The sequence below is a fragment of the Agelaius tricolor genome, unplaced genomic scaffold, assembly GCF_023055355.1.
Source record: "Agelaius tricolor isolate 1412-34295 unplaced genomic scaffold, bAgeTri1.0.p SCAF_25, whole genome shotgun sequence".
Lineage (NCBI taxonomy): Eukaryota > Metazoa > Chordata > Aves > Passeriformes > Icteridae > Agelaius > Agelaius tricolor.
This window is the reverse complement of record NW_027269285.1, coordinates 11,249,265-11,267,468: the sequence shown is the minus strand read 5'-3', so window position 1 is coordinate 11,267,468 and position 18,204 is coordinate 11,249,265. Positions and strand designations below refer to the sequence as shown.

The following is an 18,204-nucleotide window of genomic DNA, read 5'->3' as shown; positions in this document are numbered from 1 at the left end:
CAGCTGCCCAGGGCTGTGAGCTGGCATGGGGGACTGTGTGCCCAGTCTGCTAGGGAGGGACACTGCCAGGGCCATGGGCTGAGGGGAGCAAGGAACCTGAAGGGCTCAGCCACTCTGCACACAGCCCAGCAGTGGCTCCTGCAAACTGCAAAGGGTCACCAGGGACCCACTCCTTGGGCCTGTCACCGAAATGCACAACCAGCCTATGCCAATCAGAAGTCAGGGAATAAAACACCACCACCAAGGTAAATGTTTGCTCCTGTATCCCTGCCAAACTGGGGCTCCTGAATGTGCCTTTCCACAGGTTCAAGTATTGTAGAATTATGGAATATCCTGAGTCGGAAGGGACCTACAGGGATCATCAAGTCCAACTCCTGGTCCTGCACAGACCCCCCCCCCCCCCCCATAATCCCACCTTGTGCCTGAGAGCATTTAACAATGCTGCTGGAGCTCTGGCAGCCCTGAGGCTATGAGCATTCCTTGAGGAGCCGTTCAGTGCCCCAGCATTCTCTGGAGGAAGAACCTTTTTCTGATATCAAACTAAACCTTCCCTGACAGTGACAGAGCTCGAGTCATTCCCCCAGATCCTGTCACTAGAATGAGGTTCTTACACCTTTTGATTGTTCAGGTACAAGATGATTGATCCCTAGTACCCACTGCCAACCCTTCAGACCCTGCAAAGCAGCTCTTGCCTGTTCCCAGATCCAGGTGTCCCTGGAGGTGGTCGTGCTGGAGTGACTGATCCATCGCACCCGATGGCTCAGGGACAGTTTCAAAGCCATGTCCAGGTTGCTGGGATACTGCCTTATGGCTGTTCTGGGCTATCTTTTACCCTCCATATACTTCTCTGAGCTTCCTGGAGCAGATCCATCTTTCTCAGAGCAGATCCCTTTCCTGGAGCAGACCCCTCTTTCCAGGGCTGGGCATTCTTTGCTCTGTTTGAGTGCAGCATAAGCACCACCAAAGTCTGCAGCAAATCCCCACCAACCCGTCACCCACAGGGTACCACAGGGTCTAACAATCAGTAGTAATGTCAGTGTGCTTCCACACGCAGGGACCGGATGGGGTGTCCGGGGCTGGCGACCAAGGTCACTGGTAGAGGTGGCTGGCATGGCCGGGGTAACCAGGATGGTCAGGGTGATTGGTTGGTCAGGGTGGCTGGGATCACCAGGATGAACAGGGAGGGTGACGGGGGTCAATGGTGTCACTGGGCTGGCCAAAGTCACCGATGATGGGGTGGCCGGGATGATGGGGGTGACCGGGGTCATTGGCTGGCCGGGGCGACCAGAGTGGCCGAGGTCATTATGATGGGGTGGTCGGGGTGGCCAGGGTGGACAAGGTGGCTGGGATCACCGTGTGACCAGGGTGATAGGGGTGACCGGGGTGACTGGGTTGGCCGGGGTCACTGCGATGATGGTGTAGCCGGGGTGGGCCGGGTCCTTCCGCCCGCGCTGCCCACCTAGCAGCGACCGCACGGTGCCCGCTCCGCTCCGCTCCGCCCCCTCTGCCCCGGGCACCGAGCCCGGAGCGGGGCCGCGCTCGCCCCCTGCGGCCCCGGAGGCCCCGGCGGAAGCGGCGCGGGGCGCACATGGCGCTCTACAGCGCGGCGGCCGCGGTGCTGGCGGGGCTGGAGCGCGGCGAGGGCGGCCTGAAGAGCCTCGTGTACAACAGCGGCTTCCCGGTGCGCCCGGAGGGAACGGGGGTGCGGGGCGGCCAGGGAAGTCGCACCCGGGAGGGCGGGAGGAGCCCGGAGCCCGGCGCGGGCCCGGTAGCGCTCATCGCTGGCTGCTCCACAGCATGTCCGGCAGCTGTACGCGCTGGTGTCCGAGACCCTCCGCTACGCCTCGGTGCTGGAGAAGCTGCTGGATGGAGCCGCGCTGCTGGAGACCGAGAAGAAGCTGCCGCCGCAGCTGGCGAAGGTACGGCCGTCCGCGGAATCCCTGGGCCGTGGGACCATGTCCTACAGCCGCGCTGTCCCGGATTCGCAGAATCCCCAGGTCGTGGTGTCCCGGAGCCGCGGTGGCCTTGGGCGGCGGGACCAGGCTCACCTCGTCCCCTCCCCGCAGGTCTTGGTGTATGACCTGCTCTTCGGCAAGGGGCTGAAGTGCGGGGGCCGGTGGAAGGCCCTGGCCCGGCGGCACCGGGCACGGCTGGAGGCCGAGCTGGCCCGCATGAAGGTGCGGCACAAGGTGAGCCGCAACGAGGACCTGCTGGCCCCGGAGAAGGCAGTAAGCACCGCAGGTGAGTGGGCTCGGGCTGGGTGGGCACCCTGTGTTGGGAGCAGTGGGGTCTGTGTCTGACCTGTCCGGCCCCTGCAGCCTCCCAGGTCCCGCGCTACGTCCGGGTCAACACCCTGAAGACTTGTGTGGACGATGTGATCGAGTTCTTCAAGCGCCAGGGATATGCCTATCTGGGCAAGGCAGCCAGGTGAGTGTTTCTTTCTGCTATCCCACCTTTCCCGGAATGTCAGCAAGTGGGATGAGGTCTGGTGGGTTGAAGGGTTGCTGAGCTTGGTGCTCAGAGTGATTGGGTTGCGGTCTCTATCACTCCCCACTCTTAGATGCTGCCTATCTGGGTGCTGCCTGGAGCTGGTGAGGAGCTATGGGATGAAGGGATTTCTCAGCCTGGGCTCTGCTGTGAGCAATGGGATTAGGACTTTGTATTCATGCTCCCTGTGTCTCTTGGACAGTGTGGAGGAGCTGAAGGCCCTTTCTGGAAAAAAATTCATGTTGGATCTGCATCTTCCGGAGCTGTTGGTTTTCCCTTCGCAGACAGACCTCCATGACAACCTGCTGTATACTTCAGGACACATAATTCTGCAGGACAAGGTGGGGGAACTGGGGAGCAGAAAGTTGCAGGGGCAGGAAAACTACTGACAGGGATGAAGGGTGAGCTCCTTCCACAATGGCTCAGCTTGCTGCAGCATTTAAGTCAAAGCAGAAACTGTGGGACACCCCTGGGGCTTTGCTTCTGTTCTTTGATGGTTCAAGATGAAATTCTGGGGTATAAAATCCCTGTGGGAGTTGGGAGGAGCAGGGGGCTGTGGGTTGGGCAAGGCTTTTAGTGGAGCGTGGTGGTGGCCTTGGCCCTGTGTCATGGTGGTCCTTGTGACTCCACAGCATCAGCCATGCCTGAGGAGGGGCCAGGTGTTTCTGCCCACCCCTCTGATGGTCTTTGCCCTCTTGCAGGCCAGCTGCCTCCCTGCCTTCCTCCTTGGCCCTGTTGCTGGCTCCCATGTCATTGATGCCTGTGCTGCCCCTGGAAACAAAACAAGCCACCTGGCTGCCATCCTGAAGAACAAGGGGTGAGGGCAGGGTTGTGTGCAGGGGTGGAGGGAAGGGGGGAGGTGGCCCTGGTCCCCCTCAGCCCACAAGAAGATGGCAGGAGGAGCTACAACCTGTCACCAGCTCAGGTGAGCTGGTCACTTCTGGGCCACTGGAAGGACCTGAGGGGACATGAAGTCTCATAGAGGTTCACTCCCAGCCCCCAGCCCTGGGCCCATTCCATAACCCTGCCAGAGGGGAGGCAGCTCTCAAGGTCTGCCTGCCCAGTATTTGAGTGTTCCTGGAGGCCAGGTGGTCTGTTCACAGCTTGTCTTGGGCACTTGGCTCTGCCTTCAGACAGATCTTTGCCTTTGATGTGGACCCCAAGCGTGTGGCCACCATGAACACACTGCTGACACGGGCAGGGGTCACTGGCTGTCAGCTGGTCCAGCAGGACTTCCTGACCGTGGACCCCAGAGACCGCAAATACAGCAGGGTAACCCACATCCTTCTCGACCCATCCTGCAGTGGCTCAGGTAATGTGCGGGGCTCCAGCTGCTCACTTGGAACTGGGCTGTGGGTGTGCAAACCCTGGGTGACAGCTCCCGTCCCACAGGAATGGTGACGCGGGGGCCAGGGGAGGAGGCGGCCCCGAGTGCTGAACGCTTGCAGGCACTGGCTGGCTTCCAGCGCCGTGTCCTCAGCCATGCCCTGAGCTTTCCAGCTCTCCAGCGCCTGGTCTACTCCACCTGCTCCCTACACCAGGAAGAGAATGAGGATGTGATGCAGGCTGTACTGCAGGAGTGGGGCTCGGCCTTCAGGTGGGTCTGGCTCAGGGAACCTGGGGGGCTGTAGGGCAGTGTTTGGTACTGACCCTTTTCCATGCCGCAGGCTGGTGACTGCCTTCCCATCCTGGCCCTGCCGAGGACTCGCGGCCTTCTCTGGAGCAGAGAGCTGCCTCCGTGCTTCCCCTGCAGAGACCCTCACCCATGGCTTCTTCGTGGCTGTGCTGGAGCGGTGCAGGGAAGGGGCTGCTGCCCCCAGGTGAGGGGGGGCTGTGGGGGACTCCAGCTGCTTCTGGGGGGCACCATGGCCAAGGTCAGTGCTCTGGGCACCCTGGGGAGGGTGTGAGGGGGTGTTTGTGGCTCAGGCCTTTTGCTCTTGTCTACAGCTCCCTGCCTGCAGCAGCCAAGGAGAACCCACAGCCAGGAGAAGGAACAGAGCCAGGAGCAGCTCCCAAGAAGAGGAAAAAGAAAAAGCAGCGGGTGAAAGAATGAAACAACATTTTCTGGACAAACCCCTGCACAGTTGGAGCTGTGGGGAACACATACTGGCTTGAACACAAGTCAAGCTATGTGCTAACTGCAGTCATAGCGAGAATTCTGTAACGCTGGGGACTGAGTGCCAATGCTGGGACCACCCTGATGCCAGGAAGGGGCAACTGCTCACCCAGGGCTGCCCCTTGCAGCCAACCCCTGCCCCAGGTTTGCTCCCAAGGCAATCCCCACTCTGCACCCTGCAGGGCTGGGGTCCTCCAGCTGGATTAAGGGTAGTTTATCATGTTCCCTCCTGAAAAAAATTCACTGTAGGGATGAAGCAGATTAAAAGTTTCTCTCTTTTCACTGTTTTTTCCAGTGTGTTTGTGTAGTCCTGCCCTGAAACTGCCACTGTTCATAGTAGAGGCATAGTGGGGGGAAAAAGGTGAAATAATAATAATCCTCTCCCTCTCTTTGAACTGGGGGAGCAAGGACACATAAGCCAGAGGGTGCTGCACCTGAACCCCACCAGCACCACCCTGCCCTGGGATTCCCAGCCCCAGGAAACATACATGGGCACAGCCAAGTGAACAGAGTAATTTTATTTTAAACCGGAGACATAAGAAGCAAGGAAACAAAAATTGCACATTCACACTAAATTCCTCATCAGCCAACACCAGGAATGATCCAAGTCTTCAGTCAGTTAAAAACCAGCCTCTCCCCAGGCACAAGGGGCTCTCCCAGCAGGGCCTGTGTGGTAGGGAAGGGACAGCCTGGCTCCTCACGGGTGCGTGGGACTACATGGGGCAGCTACTTGGGGGCAGGACCCAGAGTCAGGGTGGCCTCAACCTTGTCCCAGCTCATCCCCGTCTTCTCAGAGCTGACCTGGCCAAACCCTGGCACCTCAGGGATGACGAGCAGGTGCTCTCCTGGCCCAGGATCCTAACGGGTACAGGGAAGGACACACAAGGTCAGTCTTGGCAGGCAATAGCCCCTTGCCCTCTGCAGTCCTCTGTGTCCCATTACTACAGGGCTGTGTCCCCTCTGTCCCACATAGAGCCCAGCAACTGCCCTTTCTGCTGGGAGAGATGTCTTGACCCTGGCACTCGGCACCATAACATGAGAGCTCCTGCTCCCCACCCTCAGAGAAATAATTAAAAACTTTAAAAAACAAACAAAAAAAGGTTTAGTCACATCCACATACATCACATTTAAAAGGAAGGGGATGATGAACAGTGAGGGGAGCATGGCAGAGCCTGCAAGATGCAGCTGCCTTTCCCAGTACAGTGCATTCCCACAGGCACAGGCAGGGTGGGAATAGCTAAACACTAACGGCTTCAGGGTAGGCAACTTCACTGAACCAAGCTTGAAGGAATTTGAAGGCAATTTAGCTTAAATATAAAAATAAATTTTTATTTTGTTAAAAAATGTTTAAATATTTGTGATTTTTTCTTTTTTTTTTTTTTTTTTTTTTTTTTTTTTTTTAATTTAGACCCCAGCAAACACACACATTCACACGGCTCGGAGAGTAAAAACCCAGCAGCAAAGCACTCCTGGGAATGGAGTGCCCATCCCTCATCAGGGACAGGGCAGGGGGTGGCTCTTTGGTGATCCCCATCTCTGGCAGTCTCTTCCCACAGAAGCTCCAAGGCAGGGAAGAGTGGGAATCCCACTCCGGGCTAGATGGGGACAAGGGAAGCAGCACCACAGTTCCTAGGAGCTAGTAAAACCCACTGGGATGGAAATGAGCTGAAAAATGAAAAACAACTTGGATTTGGGATGGAGGGGAGAATGCATCTGCTCTGGACTCCTTCTGTGAGCAATTCCAGAGCCCCCTGAAGTGCGAAGAGAGGGGAAAGAGAGAGGAAAAGGGAGTGGAGAGACTGCCATAGTTGGAATCCCCTGTCCTAGCTGCCTTTTAGTCACAACATAGAAGATACAACTCCCCAGCACGAGTAGCCACGCAGTGATGCTACTGTCAACACCCAATTAGCCAGGGCACGTCTCCCCCCAAGGACTGGTGCCCCCGAAAAAGAAACTCCAAACAGCAAATCCGGCATAACCAACATGCCGCCACACACACGGTTTAGCTCTTCCTCCAAACTCGATTCAGTGAGTGCAGGAACAGGAGCACGGATAAAGCAGAACTGGGGAGCAGGGGGCAGCCCATAGCCCCATGAAGCAGCGGAGATGGAAGAGGGGTGGGGGGACCCCCATCCTCACCCCGTGCCTCCAGCCCAGGTCCCAGGCTATGGCATGTCCTCAGCTGGAGGTAGCAGACATTAGGTCCCAGGGGTGTCACCCAGCCACGCCCATGCCAGTCACCTGTGGCACCGAAACAGAGCCAGGCTAGAACTCACCCTGGCTGCAGGCATGGGACCATGTTCACCAGGCCATGGGATGAACAACGGGAAAGATTTTGGGACCTGGTGAAGACAGCGTCTGACAGCAACTCGGAACCACAGCATGTCGCCAGCCAAGCTCTGAGCGGGACATGGCCTTGGGGCTGGCTAAGGGCTAGGGAGGGGCATGGAAACAGCTAGAAGAAGCAAATGGGGAGAAATGTACACATTATTAAACAAGGCAAAATAAATTGAGGGAAAGAACATTGTGGATATGTACAGAGATTTATCCAGTCTTGGGTCTGGAATTGTTCAAGTAACAAGAGTTTGGCTTATCCTGTCCCAGCATGGTATATCCAGTGGGTGTCAGGGACGGGGCCTGGTCCCACCACAGGGACAGCTCCAGTCCAGAGGCCCCCACACGTGAGCCAGTGGAGCCCAGCAGCACTAGGGCTACTTTTTGCGGGTGTGCTGCCTCCGTGCCTGCAGCCGTTGGCGAGTGCCCATCTTGGATCCTGCCCCAATGGAGAAGGCGGGAGTGGATGAACCTGGAAGCAGAAAGGTTGCTCAGGTTGCTAGCTTTGGAATCAGTGCAATCCTCACCCTGGGAGGAATGGAAGGCTTGGCAAGAGTCCAGCATGTACTCCCTGAGCCATCTCCCAGAGAACACCTGGCCCTACCACTGTCCCCAGCCTAAGGGGACACCATGACCCATGAGTTCCCCAAGGCTGGAGCACCAACTCCCTCCTTACCAAAGGAAGTGCCGACTCCTCCAAAGCTTGAGGCAGGAGTGCTGGGTGTCCTGAAGGAAAGGGTGCTGCTTCCACTGCCCACAGCTCCAGGGACAGGCGTGCCCTGCCCAAAAGCGGGCACTGAAGCTCCTGGAAAGCAACAGGTCACTGTGAGACAGGGTTGGCAAAGGAGAAAGAGCCTTTGGGAACTGGTGGCACCCAGAGGAGGTACAGGATGCTCTATGGGGGCTGAAGCACCACAATCCATCCCCCAGAACCAGCCTCTGCTCCTGAAAAGCCCTTTTAATGCAAAGGTACACTCTGCAGATAATCCCTGGACTCTCTGAACAGCAGGGCCGCACAGAAGGATTTGTCAGAGAGGAACAAAGACCTTGGCCTTGCTAGATCAAGGAGTTGCTCACTGTGTCGGTTTCAGTTCCATGGGAGCTGGGAATATCCAGCGAGGATCTCAAGTGTTAGGGAAACGTAACAGTTTTGCTGTTAGGCACAATCCATGGAGCAGTTGCTGGCTGGCAGCATTCCAGCTCACTAAGGTGTTCCAGGTGATTCTTAAGGACTCAGACGACCTCAGCTCCTGCAGGACACTTGAATGGGCAAAGTCGGGGAGCTGGTGCCTTCAGAGGGGCCAATGAGCAGAGTTTAGGGATTCCCCTCCTCAGAGGGGCAGGATCGTTACAGGAAGTGATGGGAGTGCCTTCCCTTTGTACAGCAAGGCTCTGCATAGCAGGAGCACTGGCCTCACCAGGGCTGTGGACCCTGGGCACCTTGGCAAGGTCCATCAGAAATATTCCTGCCCAACTCTAGATCCTCAAGATGGCCTGCCTGCCTCCATCCCATCCTGGAAATGTTCCAGGCCATGTTGGACAGGGCCCTGAGCAACCTGGTCTAGTGGAAGGTGTCTCTGCCAATGGCAGGGGGGGTGGATCAACATTATCTTAAAGGTCCCTTCCAACATGACCCATTCCATGGTTCCACAATGACTCACCTCCAAATGCAGGCTTGCTGTTGGGAGTGCTGGTCATGGTGAAGGCGAAGGGTGTGCTCTGGCCCTGTGCTCCCAGCGCACTCTGCGGCAGAGATGAGCCGAAGGGTGCTGCGGCTGGGGCTGCCCCACTCTGCCCAGCCCCGAAGTTGAAGGCCACAGCTGGGGACCCACTGCTGAGGCCCGGTGTACCCATCCCAAAGGCGCTGGTGGAGGGGCCCGGCTGGGTACTGGCCCCAAAAGTGAATGGAGATGGAGTGGTGCCAAAGACACTGGCACCGGCGCTGCTGCTTGTGGTCTGGGTGGTGGCACCAAAGCTGGATGTGGTGGAGGTGGCTGTTCCAAAAGAAAACACCGAGGTGGTGGTCCCAAATGCTGCCTGGGTGCTGCTGGTGCCAAAGGAGCCCTGGGCACTGGTTGTGCCAAAGGCTGGCTGGGCACCACTGCCAAATGCTGGCTGAGCCACCGACTGTGCCGGGGAGGCTCCGAAATTGAATGGGGGGGTGAAGCTGATGGGGCCAGCAGCAGGCTTGCTGGTGGGCACCTGGCTCTCAGCAGCTCCAGCGCTGAAGGTGAGCTGGCTCCCAGTGCCAGGGTACGGTGGCGGTGGCTTTGTGCTGGCTGAAAAGCTGCCAAAAGCTGAAACTGAGGAGCCGAATGTCAGCGGCGCTTGAGCTGTGGTGGCTGGGGCAGAGGTGGTCAGTGTAGTGCTCCCAAATATGCTAAAGCCCACGGTGGTGGCAGCAACCGTTGAGTTTGAAGGTACCTGGCCAAAGGCAGGGCCTCCTGGGACACTGGCGGTGGCAGTGACTGCAGCTGGAGGTGGCTTCCCAAACTGGAACACAGGCCCTGAGGGGGTAAAGCTGGTTTCTGTGCTGGGAGCAGAGCTGGAGTGGCCTCCAAACAGGAAGGGCTGTGTTGTGCTGGTGGAGGTGGCAGCAGTGACAGTCACATTAGCAGCAGGGCCAGTGGAAGCAGGCGGGTTTTGTCCAAAGCTGAAGACAGGTTTAATGGTGGCATCCGTGGAGGAACTCTGGGTGGTGGCAGTTGTAGCTGCAGTGGTGAAGATGATGTTGGGAAGACCCGTGATTCCTGCCAGAGCAGCTGTGGAGGCAGTTGTTGGCTCTGAGGCTGGCTGTGCCGCAGATTTGAAGGCAAAAGGAGAAACTTTTGCTGGAGATGAAGCTGCAGTGATGCTGCCAAAGATGGGCTTGAATATGGAAGATGTGGAGGATGTTGAGGCAGGGCCTGAGCTTACGGGCATGGTGGCTGTGGTGGAAGTGACAGCCGTGCAGACTGCTGCATTCTCACTCTTCGGCACAGCACCGAAGATGGGTTTGAAGATGGGGGTTGTGGTGGGCATGGCAGTGGGTGGAGTGGGCACAGCAGTGGATGCAGTGGGTGTAGCAGTGGTCATGGTGGGCACAGTAGCGGCCGCCGTCACTGCTGGCTGGCTGGCTGGCGGGGTGTTCAGCATCCCGAACAGGATGCTTGGCTTTTGGAAGGAGGGAGGCTTGCTGGGCGTCTGGCCCAGCTCAGTGAACACAGGAGGGGCCAGGCTGCTGGGAGGTTGCACCACCAGGGCAGTGGGAGCACTGGGGGAAGGTGTGCTCAATACAGGCACAGGCCTGGTGTCAGCAGAGATGGCAGGAAGAGAGCTTGACTCCAATGACACAGCAGGAGCAGGTGGCTGTGCAGCTGACAGAGGTGGCTGGGATGCTGCCACAGTTCCAGTGGAATCTGGAAAGGGGAAAGAGCTTATTTATGGACAAGGGGACACCTTCAGAAGCCCACCCTTCGGCCACAGTACTGACCTATGGCTGCAAAGGCTCCCAGAGCTCGCATCACACCTAGCCCTCCATGGTTACCATAGCTTCCAGCACGACCAGGGGCTCTGCATCCCCAAAGGTGTTCCCTCAAGCCCTGAATGCTAGCTCTGCTGCCAGCAGAGCATTTGAACAGACGTTTTTTGTCAGCTGCTTCATGCAGAGACAACGAGGAGTTCCTGCTGCACCTGCCTGACTCTGCTGGCATTCCACTGTGCCAACTCTCCTCCTCCGCCTCACCTGGTGTTGTGGACACAGCCTGGCTGCTCTGCATCTTCTTAAGACTGTCCAGAAGTGAGGAGCTGGCTGGGGCAGGAGCTGTGGAGGCAGGCATAGGCCCAGCGGAGGTCACAACAAACACTGCTGGCTTGGACACAGGCATCGTCTCTGCAGTGGTGCTGGGGACTGCATCTACAGGGAAACAGCAAGATATCAGGACCCACAACTGGCTGTGAGGAACAAACCCTTAGCAGAATTTCCCAGCAGGCAGGGGAACTGCACCTACACCCTACAGCCCTGGGCAACTTCACCCAGCACCACAAAGCATGAGATTTCTTCAGCTGGAAGGCATCAAGAGCACCCCCAGACCCAAGCTTGTTCCTACTCCTCCACATTTCCAGCCCATCCTTACCAGCCTTATCCTCCAAGACACTGTTGAACCACTGCAGCACTGCCGCCTTCTCTGCATCCAGGTCCTCTGAGGTGACGGAGTAGCCCAGCTGAGGTGGTGGGGGCTGCCAAGAGAGAGCAGCAGCAGCTTAGCTCCTTCCCAGGGAAGCGGGCAGAGCCTCTCTGAAGGTGTGCTGGCGACTGTCTGTGGTGAGCCCTGTGAAGCAGGTGGTCCTGCCGCAGCTGCTCGGGTCCCGGACACTGGTGGGCCCCCGGCGTGGCACTGAGGGCATGGCAGGCCTTCCCCAGGCCATTACCTGGTCCGGCAGCAGGCAGCACAACCACGCACAGCCCACCAGACACTGGGGCTGGGGAGAGCGTCACTTCCCACTCGACCAAGGACGGGGCCTCCTTCCTGAGGGCAGGCAGGTCAGTGTGCCCCCAGCCCTGCAGAAATTGCAGTGAGCACATTCTATTGCCAGAGTGGGACCAAAAAGCCTGTGAGACAGCAACATACCAGCACTAGCTGGTCCCCACGGAAAGATGACAGCAATGGGATCTTCCGCTTGCGCTTCCCACTGCTCCCCGAAGCAGATGGTGGGCTCAGGGAATTCTGCTTCTTCCACACTGGTGACTCCACACCTATAGAAGGAGATAAGTTAGGCCGAGCTCTGGGCAGAGAAGTGTTTGGTTGTAGTGATGGGTCTGTTCCCTTCTGACCCCACTCTGGGTGGCCCCACGCAGGGGGCAGGGCCAGGGGCATGGTTTTAAGCTGAGGACAAGGTTGTGATACCCTGAAGAGCAGCTTCACATCCAGGAGGTCTGTGACATGAGGCTGGTGGGGCTCTGTGGGGCAGTGGCCCCTTCCTAGATGGGAATCCCATGGATTGTGCCAACACCAAAATACGTGCCACAGCTAGCACTGTATTATGGGGCCCATCTGCCACGGGCACAGAGGATTTCCTCTCCGTTTTAGCTGAGGAAGCATTGGAATAAGCTCAGACTGGAATTTGGTCAGAGTACTACTCATGCTACTGCAGTTTGCAGATCAAGGCTGACACCTGACCCATGCTGGGCTGGGAGCTGGAACTCCCCTTTGCAAGCCAGTTCCCAGGCATCTGCTAGCACCCCAACACTGTCATCACCCCCTTATCACTTGGAAATCCCACTAGGGCATCAGTAAGGGCAGAAGTGCCACTGCCTTGGGACCAGCACATGCCAAGTTTCCAAGTGACCCCTCAAGCCAATCCCGCTGCAGACCTCGGCTGCCTCCTGTCCTCCTCTCTTGCTTGCACTGGTGACCTGGGTGCAGTGTCGGAGCACACCTACACTTACCTTTCTCCGTCTGCAGCTCCTTGTCTAATTTCACTGGGGTGGAAGCGTTGGAATGCTGTGACTCTTCTTCCCTGTGTAAGCAGGAGGGACAGTTAAGGTCAACCCTGGGCCCATCCCTGTCTGCAGGGAGCAGGATGAGACTGAACAGGCTGAAGACTTGCAGGAGTTATCGCTGAAGACTTGCAGGAGTATCCCTGATGATTATTTGCCTCCTGCAAACAGATCTCAAGACAAAAGCTTTGCCCAACTCCAGGGAGAGGAATTGCTTCCTCCTCCAGGCTCAGGTTGGCTGAGCCTGTGCACCCTCCACAAGATGAGTCAGCCTCAGAAGGGTAGCTGGGGGTCTCAGATGGCAGTTACTGCCCCTTGCAGGTTGGGCCCATCCAGGTGGTTGTGCCAGTTTTAGTTCTGACGTAAGTTCAGGCTCCTCTGATTTCAGAAAGAAGAGAACACAGGCTGTGCTCCAAGGCAGGCACTAAAATACAGATCCTGGGATTTGACTTTGACAAGGCAAAAATCAGGGCCTGTCTCTTCCTAATGATCTGGCAATCCTGGCCAGGCCAATGCCACCAGGCACCATCACTACTGTGGCAACCTGTGCCCTTAAATCTCTGACCTTAATGGGGAGTGGGCCAGGGGTGACACAGCTTAGACACACCACAGCATGACAAGGTGACAGGGAGGCCAATTGACACAAGTGGGTCTCTACATCACTGTGTGTAGGAGAGGAGCCTGGACTGTCCCAGCTCCGGTGGAAAGTGGGATTTACATGCTAAGATGGCTGGGAAAGACCGCTCTCTTGCTGGCTGGCCATCAGCTGATTACCTGGCTTTCTTGAGAGGCCACTCTGGTGTCTGGGGGCGGGAGGACGCTGGGCTGGACAGAGGGGACACACTCACACCTCTTCTCTTCCACAGCTGGAATGCAGAGAGATACCAGCAGTAACTTGGCATGGGTCTGGCAAAGAGTACAGGCCCCCTGCTCTCCCACAATGAGCCCCATTGCCCAGGGCCATGGTTGTTGAGCCCAATGAGCTCAGAGCTTCTCCTGCTTCACCACCACTTAAACTCCCCTCCACATTTTAGGGAGCACAAAATCTGGCCACCCTAAGCTGAACCCACATAAGAAACAAGCAGCCTCCAGGGCCTTTACTGCCCTGACTGAGCCCAGGGAGGAAGTACACTGCTGGGACCTTGCCTTTGTGTGACACAGGTAGAGGCCACCCAACTGCTTTGGACACCCTTGTGTGTGGGGCTGCTCTGGCAGGAGGCAGCACCTCCTTGCCAGGAGTTCAAAGCAGATGGATTCCAATGCAAGGGTGAGACTCTGCAGTCCCAGCAAACCCCTCCCTCCCACCGCCTGGAGCAAACCTTTCCCCACACAGACAAAGCTCCAGTAGCCATGGCTATCTGTCCCTGGCACATTTGCAAGCCCAGCCAGGCCACAAGCAGTGCTCCATCACTGTCAGCAGGTGGGACCTGAGTCAGAATGGGAACACATGGCTCCCACACTGCTGATTCCTGCTGAAAAGATGTCAGCACAGCAACACCATTTTTTCCTTCACCTGGATCTATCCAGTCAAGCAGACTGACCAAGAAGAAGGAGAGAGGAGAAAACAGTCTCTTTCTTGGTTTGGTGTAAAAGCAGTAGTACAGCTCAGCCTGGGACTCCTCCAAAAACTAAACAATTGCTGCTTGGCCCACGGCCCACAGCTCACCTGCTCTCTGAGGTGGTGAGACTGCCAGGCTGAGCCACACTGGGTCCAGACAGCATGCCACACCACTGTCTCCTCACGAGCCCAGAGCTGGGATTACAGGGGTGACCCCAAAAGAATGCCAAGATACAGTGTCCCTACCTGTGTGAGGCCCCGGCTAGAGCTGTAGGAGCTGGCAATGGCATTGCGGATGGAGCTGGGGATCCCACCAGCGTAAGTGTTGTTGAGGGAGCTCATGGAGGAGGTGCGAGACCTCTTGTTAGAGCAGTCATCTGGGCACTGTGAGATGAGGCCCCTCTTCAGAGAGCCTGGCCTGGGGGGGGGATGAAGGTTTGATGAGCTCCTCGCTGCTCCTGCCCATTGGTCCTTTTCATACAGGGCAGGTGGAGGAAGGAAATCCTGCTTAGAAACAACTCTCAGCAGCAGCACAGCCTTGCTGTCACAGGGTGACAGACAGAAGGCACAATCACAGTCTCTCTTGCTCTGCCCTGAAGATAGGCTCTGCAAGCAAAACCCAAGCCCCTTTTTCCAGATCCCACAGACATTTGCTCCCTCCCATTCTAGGAGCTGCTTTTGGCCGTTGGGCACTTACTTGGGTATAAGAGAAGCAGGGGCACCATTGGCTATCAGTGGCTCAAATGCTGACTGCCCACTTCCACTGCTGTCGTGGCGCCTGTGGGAAGAGAGTGTGAAAGCCTATGACAGTGTGGAAGCTTCTCCCAGCCTAGGGAAAGGCAGGCTGAGCACCCAGAGAGAGATCAAACCTTGCTTTTTTCCTGGCACCCAATACTCAGGACAGAGCTTTTCCCCACCTACACCCTGCTGCAGATTTTCTCTCCCTATGGGCCTGTCCTCATTGACTCACCCCAAACCCCAAGAGCTCATCCAGCTGCCTGCTTGGCACAGTAGTTTCATGTAAAAAAAAAAAAAATTGCTTAAATCCATTACTCTAAGCCAAAACACTTCTAGAAATGAGCTGCTCAGTCTTTCTGAACAGGATTGAGCTCTGACCTCTTCCTAACCACTGCCCTGGACAGTTCAAGTAAAAAACTGAATTGCCCTTCCCATTATGATTTCATGAGGATCTGAAGTGTCAAAATCACAAAAGACATCCTACTGTAAAGTGGAACTGGAGGTGTAGGACAGCCCTATCACTTGGCCAAAAGCTCCCCTCAAGCCCAGGGCAAGCTGACTCCAAGGCACAGGTGGTCCCACACTCTCCAGCTGACACAGCTTCCTTTCTGTCCACCAAGTACACGAAATTTTCTATCTACAGCCATTCCTTGTGCTTGCCAGACATTAATGCCTTCAAAATTGGCTTTTGTAGCAGAGCTGTGTATTGACATATTACAAAAACAGTTTAAAGAAAAATACTCTGAGCTGATTTTGTCTGCGCACACATTCTGTTGTCCTGATTGGCTCTTGTGGGGCTCAGATCCAATGAGCCAAGCATTCAGAGATGGGAATTCAGCGCTGGAAGAGGATGGTGTGCCCTGCTTTACCCTGCTCTGCTCCCTGGGCCACCTACAGCAGCAGCCCCGGGGCAGGACAATGCCCCAGGCACTGCCCAAGCAGTGTCTCAGCTCCCCATCCCAGCCCAGATGGAAGAGCCTCCATGAACACAACTAGGAAGGACAAGGCAACTCTTGGAGCAAGTCCAGAAAAGAGCTACAAATTTGCTAAGGGGACTAGAGCACCTTCCCTGTGGAAACAGGCTGAGACATCAGGGGCTGCTCAGCCTGAAGCAGAGAAGGTTGTGTGGACATCCCAGCAGCCTTTCAGGATCTGAAGGGGTTTGCAAGGAAACTGGAGAAGGACTGCATCAAGGAGTGCTGTCATAGGACAAGGGGGAAAGGCTTCAAATTGAAAGCAGGGTAATTTAGGCTGGATATACAGAATAAATACTTCCCTCTGAGAGTGGTGAGGCCCTGGAACAGGCTGTCCAGAGAAAGTGTGGCTGCCTCATTCCTGGAAGTGTTCAAGGCCAGGTTGGACAGGGCTTGGAGCACCCTGGTCTAGTGGAGCATGTCCCTGCCTATTATAGAGGGTGGCACTGGATGACCTTTAAGGTCCCTTCCAACCCAAATCATCCTGTGATTCTAGGAAAAGCAGGAGGGTGGGATAGCAAGACAGTGCTGTGGCTGGGTGGTTGGAAAGGCTCTGGCAGACCATGGCTCTCAGGATTTGCTCCTTGTCCTTCCTATGGACACTGGCAAAAACATAGCACCCTCCCTCCTTCGAACTCAGGGATGGAAGTTGCTGACCTTGAGTAACAAAAGCAGCAGTGTCTCATTTTCTCTCTTGTTTCACCTCCCTCTGCTAGATCAACTCACAAGGGAAGTGCTTGGAGCTCTCCAAGTGCAATGCTTCCACCTGGTAATCCCATCTCTCCTGGGAGCCTGGGGCTGATGGAAGGACAGAGCCTACAGCAGATACCAACATTTCCCACCATGCTTTCTCAGTCTTCAAACCCCTGTGAGGAGACAAGCCTGCTCCCACCTAGGCTTCCCAAAACACATCCCAGCCAGGCAGGGGAACACACTGGACCCACACCTAAACCACATTCCTTTGACTGCAAAGGAGAACTTTCAGATGCAGCACCAAGGGCTGGGTGATGGATGGGGTGTGCTTCCTCTCTGCAGTTAACTTCTCACAGTACTTTTCCAGCCCTGAATCCAGGTCTCATGGGGCCTGGCATGCTCTGGGACACATCCCATTTGTCACCTCTGGAGCAAGAATCCCATTTGTGACCTTCCCAACACACTGTCTGCAACTTGAACAGCTCCCTTTTTACCTTCTTTTGGTCTCCTGATCATTCTCAAAAGTCTGGTCCTCCTCCTCCACAGCCCTTTTCCTGCTCTCCCTGATGGCATTCAGCACAGTCTCCTTCGCACATGGGTCAGGGCTGCTGGTGGCTGGGAAGGCCAGAGGTGAGACCAGCTGTTCTAGACTGTGGAACAGAGCACAGTGAGGTGTGAGACAGGCTGGGGTCCCGGTCTGATCCCCACTCAGAAGGGAGGACACAGGTCTCCCCTGCAGCCCTTCCCGGAGGTTTGGACAGCACCATCCTCCCAGCCACGCGGTAGCACTCAGAATGGGATGCTGCTCCCGGGCACAGCACAGTGGACTGAGCGTTCCTCACAGTGTGTCCTGGTTCCCACCGTGGCTGACAACCGGGCTCCTCCCCCAGGTGTGTCCCGGTCTCCCCCGTACTCACGCTGGGGAGCGGGCGATGCCGACGGCCGGCGGGGCGATTCTCACGGTGACGGGGCTGCGGAGCGGCCCTGCCCGGCGGGCCCAAGGCGTGCTGCGGGGGGAGCCGCCCTCCCAGCGGGCGGCGGGTAAGCACAGAGGCACGGCCGGCAGGGCCTCAGGCAGCGGGTAGCGGCGGCGCGGGGCCTGCGGCCGGCAGCGCGGCACCCTGTGGGGACAGAGCGCGGTCAGCACCTCCGACGCGGTCTGGGGCTTCGCCACCCGCTCTACCCCAACTTCCCCTTGCTTACCCGGGCTGCGGGCGACGCGGCGCGGCCCTGGCGGCCGGGCCCCCGTTAGCGGCGGCTTTGCCGGGCGGGCGCGGGACGGGCGGGCCGGGCCGCATGGCACACCAGGCGCCCGCCGCGCCCAGCGCCGCCGCGCCCAGCAGCGCGCCCCGCAGCAGCAGCCAGGCCAAGGCGAGCACCAGCGCGGCGGCCACGGCCAGCGCGGCCCTCGCGGCCCCATCCCGCCCCCCGCCCGGCCCCGCGCCCGCCATCGCCGCGCGGCCGCCACTCCCGGCGTGCTCTGCGGGGCGGGGGGGCGGGGGGAGAAGAGGACGAGGCGGGGCTTAACAGCAGGGCGGAAGCTTCCCGAGTGGGCGGAGCTTAGGGTGAGCGCGGCCGGCCCTCTCGGCGCGTACAGCGGAGGCGGGGCTTAGTTGGAGGGACGCGCCCAGTAGGCGGGGCTTCCAGTCCCAGCGCGACGAGTCCTGCCGGCATGCACGGAGGGACCGGGGTCCCATGGGTAGGCGGGGCTTAACGAGAGAGGCGGGGCGAGCGGGGCCGGCCCTCTTGCGTCAACGTGGGGGCCATGGCTTTATGGGGCGGAGCTTCTGGGGTGAGCGGCCCTTCCAGCCGCGCGGGATGGGCG

At 57.5% G+C, this 18,204-nt stretch overlaps 2 protein-coding genes across 2 annotated transcripts; one reads left to right on the top strand and one right to left on the bottom strand.

Annotated features, from left to right (window-relative positions):
• The first annotated feature begins 1,522 nt into the window (after window positions 1-1,522).
• On the top strand, window positions 1,523-4,885 carry NSUN5 (NOP2/Sun RNA methyltransferase 5). The gene is made up of 10 exons (XM_071447554.1): window positions 1,523-1,681; window positions 1,797-1,919; window positions 2,067-2,241; window positions 2,319-2,427; window positions 2,690-2,828; window positions 3,189-3,304; window positions 3,621-3,799; window positions 3,880-4,084; window positions 4,155-4,307; window positions 4,435-4,885. The coding sequence occupies exons 1-10, from the start codon at window positions 1,589-1,591 to the stop codon at window positions 4,538-4,540; spliced, it is 1,398 nt and encodes a 465-aa protein (XP_071303655.1). The 5' UTR covers window positions 1,523-1,588; the 3' UTR covers window positions 4,541-4,885.
• A 221-nt stretch (window positions 4,886-5,106) lies between these two features.
• LOC139599868 (nuclear envelope pore membrane protein POM 121C-like) lies at window positions 5,107-17,845 on the bottom strand. The gene is made up of 13 exons (XM_071447553.1): window positions 17,583-17,845; window positions 17,297-17,500; window positions 16,874-17,029; window positions 14,672-14,752; window positions 14,221-14,392; window positions 13,191-13,282; window positions 12,366-12,436; window positions 11,548-11,672; window positions 11,053-11,155; window positions 10,662-10,832; window positions 8,599-10,335; window positions 7,614-7,742; window positions 5,107-7,409 (listed from the first exon to the last, which is right to left on the bottom strand). Exons 1-13 carry the CDS (start codon window positions 17,828-17,830, stop codon window positions 7,315-7,317), a joined length of 3,384 nt encoding a protein of 1,127 aa, XP_071303654.1. The 5' UTR covers window positions 17,831-17,845; the 3' UTR covers window positions 5,107-7,314.
• Window positions 17,846-18,204: the final 359 nt, after the last annotated feature.